General features: G+C 47.1%; 1 protein-coding gene across 1 annotated transcript in view; it reads left to right on the top strand.

Moving 5' to 3' along the window:
- The window catches only part of LOC310774637 (thyroid hormone receptor alpha-like), a gene marked incomplete at its 3' end in the record, with an annotated part of 68,394 nt that overhangs the window by 11,998 nt on the left and 36,396 nt on the right, over positions 1-20,000 (top strand). Inside the window, exon 2 of the mRNA XM_083634737.1 lies at positions 11,926-11,987. Coding sequence (XP_083490863.1) covers positions 11,926-11,987 — 62 coding nt within the window. The remainder of the gene's footprint in view (positions 1-11,925; positions 11,988-20,000) is intronic.

Genomic DNA, 20,000 nt, shown 5'->3' with positions numbered 1-20,000 from the left:
AGATTGGACGGAGAGAAAGAGAGAGAGTGTGTGAGTGTGTGTGTGTGTGTGTGTGTGAGAGAGAGAGAGAGAGAGAGTGTGTGTGTGTGTGTGTGTGTGTGTGTGAGAGAGAGAGAGAGAGAGAGTGTGAGTGTGTGAGTGTGTGTGTGTGTGTGAGAGAGAGAGAGAGAGAGAGAGAGAGTGTGTGTGTGTGTGTGTGTGTGTGTGTGTGTGTGTGTGTGTGTGTGTGAGAGAGAGAGAGAGAGAGAGTAAAAGAGGGTGTGTATGCGAGTGGGTCCCAAGCCAGAGAGCTAAACATAGAGCCACTGGTAGAGAGAGGCATTTGTGTGTAGTAGACTCAGAGACAGTAGAGAGAGACAGGCCGAGTGCATGTGTGTGAGTAACAGTCAGCTACTACAACTGCAACTACCACCGCTCGTCATCTGCCACCATGCATATTTTACACTCCTACTGCGTCATCAGGTCAGCCCGTCACTCTTTTTGCATGTCACCTTTTTTTCCACCACTGTGTTTTTGTGTTGCTATTTGTGTGCCACCTTCTAACTTACATCTACTAACGTTACTGTAGTGTGCTATAACATTGCTTACTGCGTAGTACAGTATCATTTGCTGTGAGTCTGTCTGTTCTACTCGTGCACGTATCCAGAGGTGTATCTGTGAGTCTGTCTGTTCTACTCGTGCACGTATCCAGAGGTGTATCCGTGAGTCTGTCTGTTCTACTCGTGCACGTACCCAGAGGTGTATCCGGAGAGCTGAGAATGGAAAAAGCGCTGTGTGGTATGCGCCCGCCTGTGCAGCTCACCCGAGACGTGCCTCAACCTGCAGAAAATTACATCCTATCCGAAATATATTCAATTATGTATGATGTCTTCTTCCATGAACAAGCACACTTGTATTTTGCGCTAAGTGGACGCACAGTGCCTGCCTGACTGACTGTGTGGCGTAAATGAAGATCCTGCCAGCTTCCTTACATAAACAACACACCCCAATCCAATGGAGTGGTGTGTTGTTGTTTCTCATCAGATCGTCCGCCTGCTTCAAAGCATCAGGTTAGACAAGAAGTGTCATGGTTCTTCACGGTATGTTGCACAGACTCCCACAGCAAGTGGAACCAGACACGGGACGCGAGGAGCCTGTGTGTGCTAACTGTAACCTTCCCTGTAGGGTTTTTGCCCCTCGTCTGTTTGTCGGCAGGGCGTCTCAAAACCTTGTGAACGGATTGGCACAACAAAACGTTGTAGAAAGGTTGGCCAACTTAGAACTGCTTTCCATGGCCACTGGCCAAAAGGGGATGTGACAATGGGCATGGCCAATCACAAAAAGGCGCACGTTCCGTTGGCCAAAAGTGGGCGTAAAAAAAAAATCTATATATCGATATTGAATCGATATTAATTTTGAAGGAGCTGATATTGATTCATAAAATCTGATATGCATATTAATAAGGTGACGTCACACACATGGACTCTCTCTCTCTCTCTCTCTCTCCCTCTCATCTAACCCACACGCAGCTGCCTGCCCTTACAGCGGACTCTGCACTAACGTTAGTTAACAAGTGCTAACAAGCGCATTTCCCCGCCTGCCATAGCGTCAGAGAAAACCTGTGCAGTGACAATAATATATGGACGGTCTATAATAGAACCCTGGCTGAAGTGTACGTGAAGTACATAGATGTCAGCTGTGTGAATCATTCTGCCTGAATAGACCTTCTCACTTACATGTTCTACCTAATTCTGTTATGTTGTTCGTTTAGCGTAACTACTTGCAGACGGTCTTGCTCACGTTAGCTCAGTTGACTGACTGTTTAAATACTTTGTAGATTAAGTTTAAGTTTATCTTATTACCAGTGTTGTTCATGTTACTTTCTTAGCCTTCCTACTAGCCAGAGCCTTCCCACTCTAGTCTAGATGGCCCGCGAAAAATCCACTTTTTTGATGAAGCTGTAAAACGTTCCTTTGTGGCTGTGTATCTTTATTCACCTAACGGGTAACACATGCTGTTTTTGCACCATTTCTTCTCTCACCCACACCTCTCTAGCTGCCGCAGGCTGCCACTACACATTGACCCCTGTCAAGCTAGCAAGCATAAACACCACCACTTCCTGTCGTAACTTTCAAAGTAAAACGACATAGTACCAAAGTGCCCTGACGAAGGCCACTAGGCTGAAACGCGTCGGCGTAAACTTACTTCTTCTTTCACTAACTTTCGAGTTTCTCCCAAACAAGTGTGCATTGGACCTGCTGAAAAGACCACGCAAACACCAGTAAGTGGCCTATGGCTCACGCTCAAATTTAACTTCGAATGTGGGGGAGGAGGGCATGTTCGAATGTATAATTGATATAATTCGATTTTTTTTTTTTTTCTTTTTTTTATTAACCGCTCATAACCTTGCTTGCAAGATGGATAACCTCGCGAGATCAAAAGAGATTCTCTCGACGTAATCCATCTTGTCATGCACAGGCAGTTAAGATGATTGGCCGAACCATGGCCGGCTCGATGAATCAGCGGCAGCCTTAGGCGGGCTTAGGCTCGTCTGGGCAAGTAGTGGGTACATGGTCTTTGTAGTTCTTTTCACTCGTAAACATGGCTGCCGCCGCGGAAGTGACAGGCAGTCTGAATGAAATGGAATGTAACGTTCCCAATTCTATGTATTAAATTCTAAAAAACGACCCTCAACATTTGGGAAGGCTAAGCCACACAACTAGTTCGTTATAATCTAACATCATGCTTCGAAGGTGACTACGACGATGAGGACGGTGAGGACTCAATCAATGAATACCACGGAGATCAGGCACAGGTACCTTCGGCGATCTGATTGGTTGAAGTTATCACGCACCAGCGGTGATAGACAGATGGGTCATCCAATCACCTGCCAAGTAGCTTGGAAAAAGTTCCCGCCTCCGTCAGCGGGTCGGGTTACTGCATTCCCAGATCGACTGGTTTAGTGAAACGTAATGTGCTAAACCGTCCATCTGGCAGCGTCAGGTTAACTTGCTCATGCTCAGGTGTTGTAACCTCTGCAGCTGAGCGTGAAATATTGCTGTTGTGTTGTGGAAGAAGAGAACAGGCTCTCCTCTTTCTTCTGTTCCTCTCTCTCTCTGTCTCTCTCTCTCTCCCTCTCTCCATCTCTCTCTCTCTCTCTCTCCCTCTCTCTTTCTCTCTCTATCTCTCTCTCTCTCCCTCTCTCTTTCTCTCTCTCTCTCTCGCTCTGTCTCAGAGAGGACACAAAGCGAGGATTACCACTTGTGAGGGTTCCGCCAATGGTGCTAAGCTCTTTTTGGCTGCAAGGCTGCTAATATTTGCTATTTTTGGATTGATTAGGTCTTAGAAGAGGGTTAGCGGGGAGCCTAGTCAGAGGTCTGGTGACTCACATCCATTCTTTTATCGCTATGCCAGCACTCTTGCTGCATTGCCATCGAATGTGTGCTTTGAAGACGAGAACTTAACACTCCGGTGAGGAAACCAAAGCTCTCCGTTGTGTAACTTAGGGTAGGAGGGAGTGGGAATGGTTGTTGTGTATCTTAGGGTAGGAGAGAGTGGGAATGGTCGTTGTGTATCTTAGGGTAGGAGGGAGTGGGAATGGTCGTTGTGTAACTTAGGGTAGGAGGGAGTGGGAATGGTTGTTGTGTATCTTAGGGTAGGAGGGAGTGGGAATGGTTGTTGTGTATCTTAGGGTAGGAGGGAGTGGGAATGGTCGTTGTGTATCTTAGGGTAGGAGGGAGTGGGAATGGTCGTTGTGTATCTTAGGGTAGGAGGGAGTGGGAATGGTCGTTGTGTATCTTAAGGTAGGAGGGAGTGGGAATGGTCGTTGTGTATCTTAGGGTAGGAGGGAGTGGGAATGGTTGTTGTGTATCTTAGGGTATGAGGGAGTGGGAATGGTCGTTGTGTATCTTAGGGTAGGAGAGAGTGGGAATGGTCGTTGTGTATCACAAGCCGTTTTCCCACATGCGCTTTGTACCGCTAAATGACCGGAACGTGGTCTAATGCCTGCATGTGGGAAAGTCGTTGTGCCGGTATAAGCGCGACCCCGTCGTCGCGGACATTTCACCAGTTTCGAGCCAGTCAGAAGAGCGGTATGCTCTTAAGGGTACACAAGTGGGAAATGGGTCCAGTCATTTTCCGCGACACTGGTCCTTCTCTCATGGGCGAGGTGTAGCCTACACAGTTGCTTAATGTTCCAGCGGGCATAATCTAATCATTCGCGCACATTAAAGCAAACTGGCGAAATTATCTTGTGATAATAAGAGCGGTAGCCTATGTCAGCTTCATGTGTGGGCGTGCTGATTTCCGAAGGCGAAGGCAAGCCCGGACACATCATTCGCGCACATCAAAGCAAACTACTTCCACATTTCGCTTCGTGCATTTGCTTTCTCTACATACATACAAGCGTTGGGCAGCTCAAGCCTCTGCCATTCTCGCTGTGTCTGTCCTGTGTGTGTGGCTGCTGCCAAGTGCGGAGGACTGAGTGAAGGACTGGCCTCTCTAGAGCAGGGAGGGGGGAAATCGGCTGTGTTTATTACGCTGGCGGCTTGACGCTGCTCTTAAGTCAAACGAGTGTGATTTATTGTGTGACAAGCGAACTTATTTCGAGTTTTGCCGACCCCCCAAATAAGCTCCCCCCGCCCCCCAACATATAGGCAATTTCGCTGCTAGATTCCCATATGCGAGCGTGAAGGTGTGAAGGGAAATTCAGGGAAATGTCCGATATTGACTTACAGGTAATTTTCCGGTACGCATGTGGGAAAACGGCTTTAGGGTAGGAGGGAGTGAGAATGGTCGTTGTGTATCTTAAGGTAGGAGGGAGTGAGAATGGACGGAGGGTGACATGAGGATGGGAGGCGAGGGCAGGATAGAGAGGAAGAGAAAGATCAGTTTCTGTAGAAAGAGAGAGGGTGAAAGAGAAGGTGTTTTTATCTATCTTTCCATCCGCATGGGAGAACTGAACTGTCACTTAGCTGACAGCGTGATGGCTGTCACTCACCACCAGCAGCCCTATGTGTGTGTGATGGCTTTTGATGAGGAAGTCAGTGGACTCGGTGGAGGGAGAGACGTTCACCTCTGGAAGGCCGGACAGCCACACCTCATCATTCACCCCGACAGCTGCCATTCTCTTTCTCTCCACCTATTGACACTTTGTTGTTGTCCTTCAAGTGAACAAACACAACCTGGTCATGTGCTCATGAGAGTATGTGACCCCCCGGAATATAGAACCTTTTACAGCCTATTACAATGTGAAACACAGTGCAGTCTTTAAGGTCAATGTGAAACACAGTGCAGTCTTTAAGGTCAATGTGAAACACACAGTACAGTCTTTAAGGCCAATGTGAAACACACAGTGCAGTCTTTAAGGCCAATGTGAAACACACAGTACAGTCTTTAAGGCCAATGTGAAACACACAGTACAGTCTTTAAGGCCAATGTGAAACACACAGTACAGTCTTTAAGGTCAATGTGAAACACAGTGCAGTCTTTAAGGTCAATGTGAAACACACAGTGCAGTCTTTAAGGTCAATGTGAAACACAGTGCAGTCTTTAAGGTCAATGTGAAACACACAGTGCAGTCTTTAAGGTCAATGTGAAACACAGTGCAGTCTTTAAGGTCAATGTGAAACACACAGTGCAGTCTTTAAGGTCAATGTGAAACACAGTGCAGTCTTTAAGGTCAATGTGAAACACACAGTGCAGTCTTTAAGGTCAATGTGAAACACACAGTGCAGTCTTTAAGGTCAATGTGAAACACACAGTACAGTCTTTAAGGCCAATGTGAAACACACAGTGCAGTCTTTAAGGTCAATGTGAAACACACAGTGCAGTCTTTGGGGTCAATGTGAAACACAGTGCAGTTTTTGGGGTCAAGTCGTATTTGCTCCCCGACCCAGGAGCTGTTGCTTGATGACATCACAGGTGGCTTGTTGCTTGATGACATCACAGGTGGCTCTCTTCCAGCTTTTGGAAAGAATGGTTCATTGGTGAATTGACTCACGTTGTTCTTTCCAAGTTGAGAACAATGTGAATGATTTCAGTCTGGATCCAAGCTTATATTCATGTGTTTCGTTTCGAATGCCCATTTGGGTTTCTTCTCAAAATAATCTTCCTCTCACCTCCTCCCACATTGTAGCATGACATGGGACAGTATATCTCTGTGTCGGGCCTTATTTCAAATCACTCGGGTCTCATTTAGCGTCTCTAATAAGATGCTATTGTAGCAACAATCAAGATAAACCAAGCCTTAACTCAATAGGGTATTTAAAAGCTTAACTTAATGCCCAATTAAGCCTACTGATGCATTCTGAAAAGGGCAAAGGCAACCAGAATTGAGAAGGAGCTGGTGTTGTAATTTAAGCCAAGGTAGAATGTGAAAGGCGAGTGCAGATGGGATTTAGACTCAATTGCTGTAACTGCCTAGCCTGGCTCCAGACCTCCGAAGCCACGCCCACTCCACAGTTGTGGATTTGGCGCTGATTGGCTAACGCTGGTGTCAGTCATATGCACAGCAGAAACAGACACAGCTGTGGCCAAAGAAGAGGAAATGAGGTGATGAGTGGACGATGAAGTCTGAATATCAGGCTAGTAACTGCCCAAATGAACGAGCAGCGTCCGAACAACTTTCTCTCTATCTCTCCCAGAATGACCTCTTGGACCCTCTGCAGTCCGGTTTCAAGGCTTCGCACTCCACTGAGACAGCTCTTCTTGCTGTCACAGAGGCCCTTCACACTGCTAAGGCCTCATCCCTCTCCTCTGTCCTTGTCCTCCTTGACCTGTCTGCTGCCTTCGATACAGTCAATCACCAAATCCTTCTTTCCACTCTGTCTGACCTCGGCATTTCAGGTTCTGCACTATCCTGGTTTGCTTCCTATCTCTCGAACCGCTCATACCAGGTCTTATGGAGAGGGTCCGTCTCCAGATCCTGCCCTTACCACTGGTGTCCCCCAGGGCTCAGTCCTGGGCCCCTTACTTTTTCTTCTCTATATCAGATCTCTTGCCTATGTGATCTCTTCTCATGGCTTCTCTTATCACTGCTATGCTGATGACACAGACAGATCGATGCTGCCCAAATGAACAGGCAAGTATTGTTGCAGGGAAGAAGTATCCAAACACGCTGGCTGGTGAATGAAGTGAGAAACCTTTGGGTCATTTCAAAACTCTAAGAAGAGAACATGTGTGGCATGTTCTTGAAACGTGGTTCACTGAGAAAAGAGTTCAGACTCAAGAGTGCAAATATTTCAGTCACATTCACATTGCGTAAAACTGTTTTCATTATGGGGACATTATATGGAGACATTATATGGAGACATTATATGGAAACATTATGGAGACATTATATGGAGACATTATGGAGACATTATATGGAGACATTATATGGAGACATTATGGAGACATTATATGGAGACATTATGGAGACATTATATGGAGACATTATATGGAGACATTATATGGAGACATTATGGAGACATTATATGGAGACATTATATGGAGACATTATGGAGACATTATATGGAGACATTATTTGGAGACATTATATGGAGACATATGGAGACATTATGGAGACATTATGGAGACATTATATGGAGACATTATATGGAGACATGGAGACATTATATGGAGACATGGAGACATTATAATTATGGAGACATTATATGGAGACATTATGGAGACATTATATGGATACATTATATGGAGACATTATATGGAGACATATGGAGACATTATGGAGACATTATATGGAGACATTATATGGAGACATGGAGACATTATATGGAGACATTATATGGAGACATGGAGACATTATAATTATGGAGACATTATATGGAGACATTATAATTATGGAGACATTATATGGAGACATTATATGGAGACATTATATGGAGACATTGGGTGCGTTCGTAAATCTGAGGCTCTGCACGGAAATGAGAGCGTGAGTGAAGGAAGAAGCAGAGCGTGCCTCGTTCTGAATGAAGTAACGAACGGGTCAAGAAACTGTGAGGGAAAAGACGCGAGTCCCGCCCACGCTGTTTGATTGACAGATGTAAGGTCCATGGAGACGTCCAGAATCAACACAGACGATCTCTGGGAAGCGCAGGGCAGAAACAACACTACTTGAGTAATCTCCTGGAGTAGTAATTTGACTTGTACTTGAGGTCATTTTCACTAAAGTAAGAATCCTTGTGCTTGAGGAGGATTTATTGTCAGTACTCTGTCCACCTCTGGTTTATATGCACTGATTAACCTGGCTATTAGAAAAGCCCTGGGTTAAGGCCTGATTCAGGATCAGCTGTTTACATGCTGCACCTTTGCTAGCCTGTGAATGAGTTTCCCTGTTGCCCTGAATAAAGCAATGAACAGAATATTCCTGTCCACCTGTGGTGGTCCCACCCACAGATGGTCCTGTCCACCTGTGGTGTCCCGCCCACAGATGGTCCTGTCCACCTGTGGTGTCCCGCCCACAGATGGTCCACCAGCAAAAAAAAGAAGATGAAAATGTGTGTCTGCCAGCTCCCAGAAAATGATGATCCCAATAGTAATAGTAGTAAATGGAGTTCACCGGCGTGTGCCCATAGCTCTGTGCAAGCCACAGTTTGCACAGATGGTGAAACCAACATCTTTACATGCAACAGTAAACCAGTTTCATATCGGATTGAACCAGGCATCTTAACCATGTTTGTTCACAAATGGATTTCACAATAAAAGCATGAGCTCCTCGTGGGTTATTCTAACCGACGTACGTGTTGACCTGAACACAAATCACCAGGTTGAACAAGAACATTCTGTACATCATATATTTCTGTACATCATATATCGTAATCATAGTCATCATTGTGTCCACTTCCCGCAAAAACACTCTGTTTTGATGTTTGTGTTTTTCCCAGGAATGAGTGCTCTTGTATTTCGCGGCATCGTTTGTGGGAAAGTAGGGGAAAGTGCTGATTTCTACTAGACACCAACAAAAGAGGAATAAGGACATAATATACAAGTGATTAATTTCCCTGCATCAAAATTTTCAACCAGGATTAAAAAAAGATATTCTGTGGTCATAACCAATATTTCCTGTAGTGTAGGTGTAGGAAGAAAAATCCAGCTATCGCTTGTTCTAGCTTAAATCCCACGCACAAACAGCACAGTGTAACCTGATTACTGAGCACATGCAACCTATAATATCCCTGTATATTACATCTGAACTGAGTGTGGCCATGTTTTATTGATGGCGGACTAATGAAGTCCTGCACCCTCTTCTTCTTCTTCTGCAGCTTGTATTAAAGAGTGGTGGGCCGGCCTGGCCCGGGAGGAGAGAGCTGCAGGCTATCAGAGAGTGTCTGAGAGCACAGATCAGTCCTCTGGGGAGTCTGCACACAGCCCAGCACTAATAGGCAGAGCTTTTGCTCTCTTTCTCTCTCTCACCTTCTCTCTACTGTCTCTGGGTTCCCTCCCCCCCCCCCCCCCCACACACACACACAGAAGACAAGCGGTTTTTCCCCTCTACTTTCTCCGTCTCCGTCTCGCTCGCCATCTCTGTGCTTTCACAACTATTCCCTACAGAGCAGCCAGGCGGTCAGCTAAGAGCTGCTGTCTGTGCCTGTCACATGTGTGCGCGCGCGCGCGTGGTTGCCAAGGCTGTGTGAGCGGGTGTATGACTGTGCCCGAGTGTGTGTGTGTGTGTGTGTGTGTGTGTGTGTGTGTGCGTGTGCGTGTGCGTGTGCACACACGTGTGCGTGTGCAATGCATGCATGTGTACGCAGCCCTATTGGGAAATCACTTCAACTTTGCCTCAGTTATGTGGATACAAACAGAGAATGTAATTTTGTTCTGGGTTTGTTTGTGTGCCCGTGCTTCATACACAGCTCTTGTGCGCTGCACTTGAGTCAGGCCTAACCTTTTCTTAGTTGTTCCACATGGCTCCGCCCCCCCCCCCCCCCCCCCCCACTGTTAGACACATAGAGAGCCAAAGTGGAACGTCACTTCCTGCTTCAGCACTGTACCAGAGATTTTTATCCGCCATTTATTTTCCCATAGACATTTCGTAAAATGCGTATAAAAATGGTTTTGCTTCGTCAAACCAAACGGTTCAGCTATGTTTAGAATCGGGAGAGACCATAGAGCATTTCGCTCGGACCAAAACATAAAAAAAATAACAAATATATATATTTATATATAAAAATATATATTTATATATATATATATTTTAGTAAAACTATTTTTATAAGCATTTTACAAAATGTCTATGGGAAAATAAATGGTGGATGAAATTCTCTGGTACAGTGCTGAAGCAGGAAGTAGGCGGTCACTTTGCCTCTCTATTGAAGTCTTAGTTGTTCCACATGGCTCCGCCCCCCCTCTGTTAGACATTGAAGTGGGAGGCAAGCCATGCTCTTGAAACACTTGAACACTTGGTCAAGTGGGTGGTGTTTGTTTGCTTTTTGTGTGCACAGAGAAATGCACTATACTCCCTAGCAATGCTAATAATCATCTTTATGCAGCCGCTTCTATGGAGGACTGCATGGTCCAGATGATGTATTTTTGCAGGCTTTACCAGGAAATCTCCTCCATGCTGGTTCGTAAGGGGGAAAGTGAATGGGATTTTAGTATGGGGGATTTTGGTTAAATGAAATAAGGTCTGTGGTTAACATACTAAAATCCCATTTCTTTTCCCCTTACGAAGCAACATGGCGGCGATTTGATACTTCCGCACACCGGCTTAACCGTCGCTGTTTTGACACAGCCCAAAATATTTACTGTCGTGTACATTTCAGAAAGGTAACGTTGGTTTCTATAACGTTACATTGATTGTATTGATTCACTGTTTGTCCGTCCGTGACCATATGGTGGCGCTGCCACAGCTTATAGGTTTTGGGGACAATCACATCACGTCAGTCTGCTGGTTTAGTGTCCAGGTCGCCTATACAGGCTGCAGCCACAGTGAATTGATACGCTGAAATGCCCGCTGTGTCCTGCGGGGGGAGCAGCTGAGCGGGTCGAGAGCAGGCGATGTGAATGTGTCGATGGCGCTTACGTGGGTTTAAAAGAAAACATTTCTAAGTGGTACTTTTGATGTGAAAAAGGTATAAGAGAGGGATAATGGCTAACTGGGATCATTAATATGCATGGATCGACGCCAGTGTTATACAATCTTGTCAGGGTTAGTATTATTAAACATACAAAAAAAATGCATTGATTTGTGTGTGTGTGTGTGTGTGTGTGTGTGTGTGTGTGTGTGTGTGTGTGTGTGTGTGTCTCTTATATTGACCTGTTCGGGGGTGAGGTCTCTCTGCTCCTGAGTCAGCAGCTCATACACCACCATGAACTTCTTAACGCTGGCTGAACGCAGTAGAGGGGGCGGGGCTAGTAGAGGGGGCGGGGGCAGTAGAGGGGGCGGGGGTAGTAGTGAGCATGGAGCTGCTAGTGGGAACTCTCTTTTTAAGACAGAGGGAGAGAGAGAGGGACACACACACACACACACACACACACACACACATACATACACACACACACACACACACACACACACACACACACACACAGTAGGTTAGGCCGGACAAACAGACAGACGGACAGACAGACAGCTCTCCTATTATAGTGGTAGAATTTGTCTAGCGTTTTCAGAACAACATGACAAAGTGCTTTACGGAACATGATAGGAGTACAGCATACTCAGGACTCAGGAGTCCAGTTTGCATTTGTTTCAGTGTGATTTGAGTACCAGCTGGTTGGTAAGGATGATACAAGGAGTGCTAGAAAGTTTAAGACAAACAGAAAAGTATCTTGAATTTGAATATTTGAACTGTCTTGATATTGTGACCACCTGTGGCGTGGCACTATTTACAGCCTACATTTAGACTATCATTTAGTTATGTTGTAATTTCATAATGTGTTGTATACATGTACTTATCTCTCTCTCTCTCTCTCTCTCTCTCTCTCTCTCTCTCTCTCTCTCAGGTGGCTCGATGGCCCGAAGAGGAAGAGGAAGAACAGCCAATGTTCGGTGAAGAGTATGACTGGTGAGTACCTGCCTGATGATGCATGGCGGCTCGATGCAGACTGTCTCATCTCTGAAGTGGCTGCTCACAAAACTTTCCCAATCTTGCCTGCAGTAGCCGGGGCGAATTGTTTAATAGATCAACGTCTCTCCAGAAACAAGCCTCTCTCTCCCCCCGTGGAAAATAAATGCTCTCCAAACGCAATCCACCGTCGTTCGTCTTGAGAAATGACTTCCCGGGCCTTTCACTTAGCTAGGCTTGATACATTTCAGATCTTTTAGAAAGAGAACACTGTAGCTGTCACTCGTAACAGCAGCAGTGGATGCCAGCGTCTGTGATACAGAAGCCAGCGGGACATGACTTACTGCCGCCTTGTTTACATTACGCGTTCCATTTGTCACCTCAGAAGAGGAAAAAGTCAAACTTGTGCGTCTGTCATCGATAAACAAAAAGCCTTGTGCTTTGCTTGCTTTCTCGTCCGACACGGCACTCTGTCTGACTGACAGCTCCAAATCCCTCCAGATGAAAAGAGGTGGATAAAGAGAGAGGGCGGAGAGGAGAGAGTGAGAGGGTCCACAGAGTCTACAGCAGGCGTGGCCAAACTTTGTGTTGTTTTGGGCCACATAGAGGAAACCAGAAAACCCCTGTGCCATCACAAATTCATTTTCTTTAGCACTGTCGCCTCACAGCTAGAAGGTCCTGGGTTCGATTCCCACCTGGGACACTGTGAGCACTGAAGGAGTGCGTGCCCGTCTGCATGTCCCCCTCGAGTGCCCACCGCCCAGGTGGGGTCGTCAAAAGGGGCCTTTCTATATTATTATTATAGAGTTTGCATGTTCTCCCCGTGCCCCCTGGGGGTTTCCTTCATATAGGAACCCCCTTCACCAAAACATGCGATATCCTGGTCGATGAAGTGGTGCCTCCTCTGGTCGTTCGGGGCGCCTGTTCGGAGGGAGGGGAACTCGTTGGAATAGCGTGATCCTCCCACGTGCTATGTCCTACCTGTGAAGCTTCCCCTGTCAGGTGAAAAGAAGCGGCTGGCTAACTGCCCATGTCTCGGAGGAAGCATGGAGCCAGTTTCGGCTCTAACCCAGATCAGCAGAGGGTGGAGCAGCAACCAGGATAAATAAATTACAATTAGCACTAATGGGGGATAAAAATGGGATAAAAAAAATCATAATTTTCTATCAAAATAACTACAGTACACAGCACTACATAGCTTATTGATGTGCTCAGCTATTACAATGGGTATTTCTTAGGGGTGTCACGATACACTCAGTTCACGATACGATACGTATCACGATACTGGGTTCACGATAACAATACGATACGATACGATTTTAACAATATTTTTTTAAACTTGAATAATGACAATATATGACTGGAAAAGTAGTATTTTATTTGAAATGCACAAATACAAAACATGCTGTTGTGGGAAATTGTTATTACAATAACAACTAGAAAAAACATGAGATTGGAGATAAGGCTTATCTTGAAATAGAATGAGTTACACCGTCACTTAGATTTACTTTGAACTAAAAGGTTTCTCAGCAGTATAAATTCTCATTATGCATCTTCAGTTTTTCTTCAAACTCAAACAACAAGACTTTTCTTAGTCTATTTTTTATGCATCTTCAGTTTTTCCTGTCAAGTAAACAGTTTTGCCAGAAACTCAATTGAATGGTTTCTCTCCTGTATAACTTCTCATGTGTCTCTTCAGAGACTTGTTCAACTGAACTACTTTCCACACATTGAACTTCAACAAACAAAGACGTTTCTTTGTCTATTTAAAAAAAAAAAAAAAAAAAAAAATTGCGATATGAGATTTCATCTCAACGATACATATCGTGACGTTTTACTATCGCGAAATTTCGTGGGACGATATATTGTGACACCCCTAGTATTTCTGTATCTTTTCAAGTTTTCTTTTCAATTTCTGTGCCAAGAGGTTAAGACAGAGACAATTTCACCAAAATTCAATGTAAAAACGCTCAAAAAACAGTGCCAAATAAAAGGCTGGGTAAAAAAATAAAGACGGCTGAAAAGGTTAAGAAAGGGACAAGGCAGCCTCCAACATTCCTCCACAACTCTCCGTGAATAAGCTACAGTTCAAGAGCCAAGTGTCCACCTTATGATGCAATGTTTTAACCTGTAGATAGACTGTTAGTTCAAAGTGATTCGTTAAAACAGACAGAACATGCAGAATGGCCAGAGTCTGTGTACCCCCCCCACCTCCCCCAAAAAAAGCATTCATGACCACTTAAAAATGGGCAATGGGCAGTTGGCCTGTGGGCCGTAGTTTGGCCACCACTGGTCTACAGCATGGCTGCTATGGCGCCTGTTGATTAGCTACAGTATGCATTTGTCATAAGGCCAATTCTGGGAATGGCCAATCAGGAAGCCCGGGGGGGCAAGTCCCCCCCGGGCGCCCGCCTGCCAGCCTTTGTACCATATGCTACCTGCCATGCTCCATTTGAATTTGGGAAAGTATGACAATATGTCTGTCTGAGGTGCAGTCAGTAGCATGGTTGTCTGAGGTGGAATTACATCAACCATAATGATGTCAGCAGTTGCCCATGGGAGAGTAGACCCTCAACCAGGCTTAATTTTGCAGATGGGGCTACTTTGTCCGTTTGTTTCGACAGAGCCTTTGAGGACAGCTAATGGCTACTACTGTGATGCACCACTTGTGTGCCATTTTGCATCCCAGACCGATTTCAACTCAATGCTGGAAGTGGAAACGAAGGATAAGTCTTGTATTACAGCCGCGTATCTTGTCTTCCTTGAACAGAGCATGACTTTTGATACTAGGAGTAACGTCTGCTGCTGCAGAGTCTGAAGTCATTTTGTGCAGACTCTCGCAAAATAACAGATAAAAAAGAAATCCAGCGCCCCAGGGCACACTGGCACTCCTCTGTGCTGATTCAGGATACAATACCCAAGACTACTCTCTGTGTATCAATGCAATTTTCCCAATGTCTCTCACGATGCTGGTCAGTGTCAGACTCTCACTCTAAAGAATCCTAATTTAGTGAAGAGGCTTGCAATGTAATATATATATATATATATATATATATATATATATATATATATATATATATATATATATATATATACATACATAAATGGATTTATTTGACGATTATAAAAAGATACGTATGAAAGTTTATTTTCTGGCATATGTTCATAGATTTGACCCTTTTTATGCCAAAAGATTGCCAGTTCATGACTTTTGAAGCATATCTCTTTCTTGATGCTATTGAAGTGAAGGTGAATGAATCCAAACTAACTGATATAGATGGTGTAACATCGTCTTGTAGTTAATGTTGGCAGATCTACATTATTTATGTGCCGGTCACACTACTACACTAGAATTTGTGTTTCACAGCTGTTGTGTGAAGCCTGGTTTCTGTGTATAGTTTGGGTTCTGCTCCCTAACGCTCTAAAAGTCTGCAGAATTTTGCAGAATTCAATGTAGGCTCACATGTCGGCTTTCAGTCCACTGAAGACACCCAGGAGAAACAACCCCGTGACACATTTCAGGACCCAAGCCATAGCTCACACAATATTGGCTGGGTGATGAGAAACGTTGGGAAGACAAAATGTTGATGTTCACACAGACACGTGGGGAAAAGATCTCACTCTATCTCTCTCACTCTAAAAGCCATCACTCTACCAAGCTACCAGCAGGCCCTGTCAGGATTAGGGTCTGCTGGTAGCTGGGTAGAGTGATGGCAGGACCTGTCAGGATTAGGGTCTGCTGGTAGCTGGGTAGAGTGATGGCAGGTCCTGTCAGGATTAGGGTCTGCTGGTAGCTGGGTACAGTAGAGTGATAGCAGGACCTGTTAGGATTAGGGCCTGCTGGTAGCTTGGTAGAGTGATGGCAGGTTCTGTCAGGATCAGGGCCTGCTGGTAGCTGGGTACAGTAGAGTGATGGCAGGTTCTGTCAGGATTAGGGCCTGCTGGTAGCTTGGTAGAGTGATGGCAGGTCCTGTCAGGATCAGGGTCTGCTGGTAGCTTGGTAGAGTGATGGCAGGTCCTGTCAGGATCAGGGTCTGCTGGTAGCTTGGTAGAGTGATGGCAGGTCCTGTCAGGATTAGGGCCTGCTGGTAGCTGGGTAGAGTGATGGCAGGTCCTGTCAGGATTAGGGCCTGCTGGTAGCTGGGTACAGTAGAGTGATGGCAGGTCCTGTCAGGATTAGGGCCTGCTGGTAGCTTGGTAGAGTGATGTCAGGTCCTGTCAGGATTAGGGCCTGCTGGTAGCTTGGTAGAGTGATGGCAGGTCCTGTCAGGATTAGGGCCTGCTGGTAGCTGGGTACAGTAGAGTGATAGCAGGACCTGTCAGGATTAGGACCTGCTGGTAGCTTGGTAGAGTGATGGCAGGTCCTGTCAGGATTAGGGCCTGCTGGTAGCTGGGTACAGTAGAGTGATGGCAGGACCTGTCAGGATTAGGGTCTGCTGGTAGCTGGGTACAGTAGAGTGATGGCAGGACCTGTCAGGATTAGGGCCTGCTGGTAGCTGGGTACAGTAGAGTGATAGCAGGACCTGTCAGGATCAGGGCCTGCTGGTAGCTGGGTAGAGTGATGGCAGGTCCTGTCAGGATTAGAGCCTGCTGGTAGCTGGGTACAGTAGAGTGATAGCAGGACCTGTCAGGATCAGGGCCTGCTGGTAGCTGGGTAGAGTGATGGCAGGACCTGTCAGGATTAGGGCCTGCTGGTAGCTGGGTACAGTAGAGTGATAGCAGGACCTGTCAGGATTAGGGCCTGCTGGTAGCTGGGTAGAGTGATAGCAGGACCTGTCAGGATTAGGGTCTGCTGGTAGCTTGATAGAGTGATGGCAGGTCCTGTCAGGATTAGGGTCTGCTGGTAGCTTGATAGAGTGATGGCAGGTCCTGTCAGGATTAGGGTCTGCTGGTAGCTGGGTACAGTAGAGTGATGGCAGGTCCTGTCAGGATTAGGGCCTGCTGGTAGCTGGGTACAGTAGAGTGATAGCAGGACCTGTCAGGATCAGGGCCTGCTGGTAGCTGGGTACAGTAGAGTGATAGCAGGACCTGTCAGGATTAGGACCTGCTGGTAGCTGGGTACAGTAGAGTGATAGCAGGACCTGTCAGGATCAGGGCCTGCTGGTAGCTGGGTACAGTAGAGTGATAGCAGGACCTGTCAGGATTAGGACCTGCTGGTAGCTGGGTACAGTAGAGTGATAGCAGGACCTGTCAGGATCAGGGCCTGCTGGTAGCTGGGTACAGTAGAGTGATAGCAGGACCTGTCAGGATCAGGGCCTGCTGGTAGCTGGGTACAGTAGAGTGATAGCAGGACCTGTCAGGATTAGGGCCTGCTGGTAGCTGGGTACAGTAGAGTGATGGCAGGACCTGTCAGGATTAGGACCTGCTGGTAGCTGGGTACAGTAGAGTGATGGCAGGTCCTGTCAGGATTAGGGCCTGCTGGTAGCTTGGTACAGTAGAGTGATGGCAGGTCCTGTCAGGATTAGGACCTGCTGGTAGCTGGGTACAGTAGAGTGATAGCAGGACCTGTTAGGGGAGAGGCAGCAGCCAGAGCAGAGAGCTGCAGTCTTATTGATTTTGGGCTCGGCTTCCAAACACGCCTCAGCAGACTGGCATGAGATCCTGCCAGCACATGGAGCTCTCCACCTTCCCATATCATCCTGCTTCCTTGTTGTTGTCATCGTCTCCTCCTCCCCCACCTTCTCTTCTTCTCTCCCTCTCTCTCTATCCTGCTCTCCCCTCCCTCTCTTATCCTGCCCCTTCATCTCTTCTTCTACCCCTTTCTCTGTTGCCCTCTCCATCTCCTCTCTCTCTCCCTCTCTCTCTCCCTCCCGCTCTCCCTCTCTTCTTCTCCCCCTCCCTCTTTTGCCCTCTCCATCTCCTCCCTCTCTCTCTCCATCCCTCTCTCTCTCTCCCTCCCTCTCTATCCTGCTCTCCCCTCCATTTCTTCTTCTCTCCCTCCCTCTTTTGCCCTCTCCATCTCCTCTCTCTCTCCCTCTCTCCCTCCCTCTCTCCCTCTCTTCTTCTCCCCCTCCCTCTGTTGCCCTCTCCATCTCCTCTCTCTCCCTCCCTCTCTCTCTCCCTCCCTCTCTCCCTCTCTTCTTCTCCCCCTCCCTCTTTTGCCCTCTCCATCTCCTCCCCCTCTCTCTCTCTCTCCCCTCTCTCTCTCCCTCCCTCTCTCCCTCCCTCTCTATCCTGCTCTCCCCTCCATCTCTCCCTCCCTCTTTTGCCCTCTCCATCTCCTCTCTCCCTCTCTTATTCTCCCCTCCCTCTTTTGCCCTCTCCATCTCCTCCCTCTCTCTCTCCATCTCCTCTCTCTCTCCCTCTCTCTCTCCCTCCCGCTCTCCCTCTCTTCTTCTCCCCCTCCCTCTTTTGCCCTCTCCATCTCCTCCCTCTCTCTCTCCCTCCCTCTCTCTCTCTCCCTCCCTCTCTATCCTGCTCTCCCCTCCATTTCTTCTTCTCTCCCTCCCTCTTTTGCCCTCTCCATCTCCTCTCTCTCTCCCTCTCTCCCTCCCTCTCTCCCTCTCTTCTTCTCCCCCTCCCTCTTTTGCCCTCTCCATCTCCTCCCCCTCTCTCTCTCTCTCTCCCCTCTCTCTCTCCCTCCCTCTCTCCCTCCCTCTCTATCCTGCTATCCCCTCCATCTCTCCCTCCCTCTTTTGCCCTCTCCATCTCCTCTCTCCCTCTCTTATTCTCCCCTCCCTCTTTTGCCCTCTCCATCTCCTCTCTCTCCCTCCCTCTCTCTCTCTCTTCCTCTCTTCTTCTCCCCCTCCCTCTTTTGCCCTCTCCATCTCCTCTCTCTCCCTCCCTCTCTCTCTCTCTTCCTCTCTTCTTCTCCCCCTCCCTCTTTTGCCCTCTCCATCTCCTCTCTCTCCCTCCCTCTCTCTCTCTCTTCCTCTCTTCTTCTCCCCCTCACTCTTTTGCCCTCTCCATCTCCTCTCTCCCTCCCTCTCTCTCTCTCTTCCTCTCTTCTTCTCCCCCTCCCTCTTTTGCCCTCTCCATCTCCTCTCTCTCCCTCTCTCTCTCTCTCTCTTCCTCTCTTCTTCTCCCCCTCCCTCTTTTGCCCTCTCCATCTCCTCTCTCTCCCTCCCTCTCTCTCTTCCTCTCTTCTTCTCCCCCTCCCTCTTTTGCCCTCTCCATCTCCTCTCTCCCTCTCTCCTCCTTCTCCTCCATCTGTCGCTGTGCCAAAGGGCAGAGCCCGACTGACACTGCCGGGCACAACTCTTGCGGGGCCTTGGCACACACACACACACACACACACACACACACACACACACACACACACACACACACACACACACACACACACACACACACACACACACACACACACACAGCTATATATCATATTAAATGGCTGGCGATCAGCTCTTTCCTGTGTCTCTCTCCTGGTTCCCTCAGTCTCCCTGCTCTTCTAGGCTTTATGGGGAAAAGGACAGACTGTCCTCTTCCTGATTCAAAGAGCACAGAAGACGTGACAGAGAGAGAGCACATCCCATCATGTGTATGTAGATGTGCTGGCACAGTCATTCATGTCACAATTTATGGCTGTAAAGCAAATTAAATTGAATTGAAGTGAGATAGGGAGAGGAAGAGGAAGAGTGCTTCATCAGTGAAGGAGTCTTTTCTTCTTGTGTGTTTAAAGAGCCTCTATTAGCAAAGTGATCTGATTGAAGCCTTTTAAAAAACACTCAGTATAGCGAGAGCACAGTGGCATTATGTTTGCCTTCTTTTCTCCTCTTTCATCCCTTGTTCTGTCATCCACTCTCCTCCAAAGTGATGAAGGTGCCTGGTGCCTGATGAAGGTGCCTGATGAAGGTACCTGGTGCCTGATGAAGGTGCCCGGTGCCTGATGAAGGTGATTGGTGCCTGATGAAGGTGCCTGATGAAGGTACCTGGTGCCTGATAGGTACCTGGTGCCTGATGAAGGTGCCTGATGAAGGTGCCCGGTGCCTGATGAAGGTGATTGGTGCCTGATGAAGGTGCCTGATGAAGGTACCTGGTGCCTGATAGGTACCCGGTGCCTGATGAAGGTGC

This window comes from Poromitra crassiceps (genome assembly GCF_964638095.1).
Source record: "Poromitra crassiceps genome assembly, chromosome: 4".
Lineage (NCBI taxonomy): Eukaryota > Metazoa > Chordata > Actinopteri > Beryciformes > Melamphaidae > Poromitra > Poromitra crassiceps.
The sequence above is the reverse complement of the archived record's forward strand: the minus strand, read 5'-3'. Positions and strand labels throughout refer to the sequence as shown.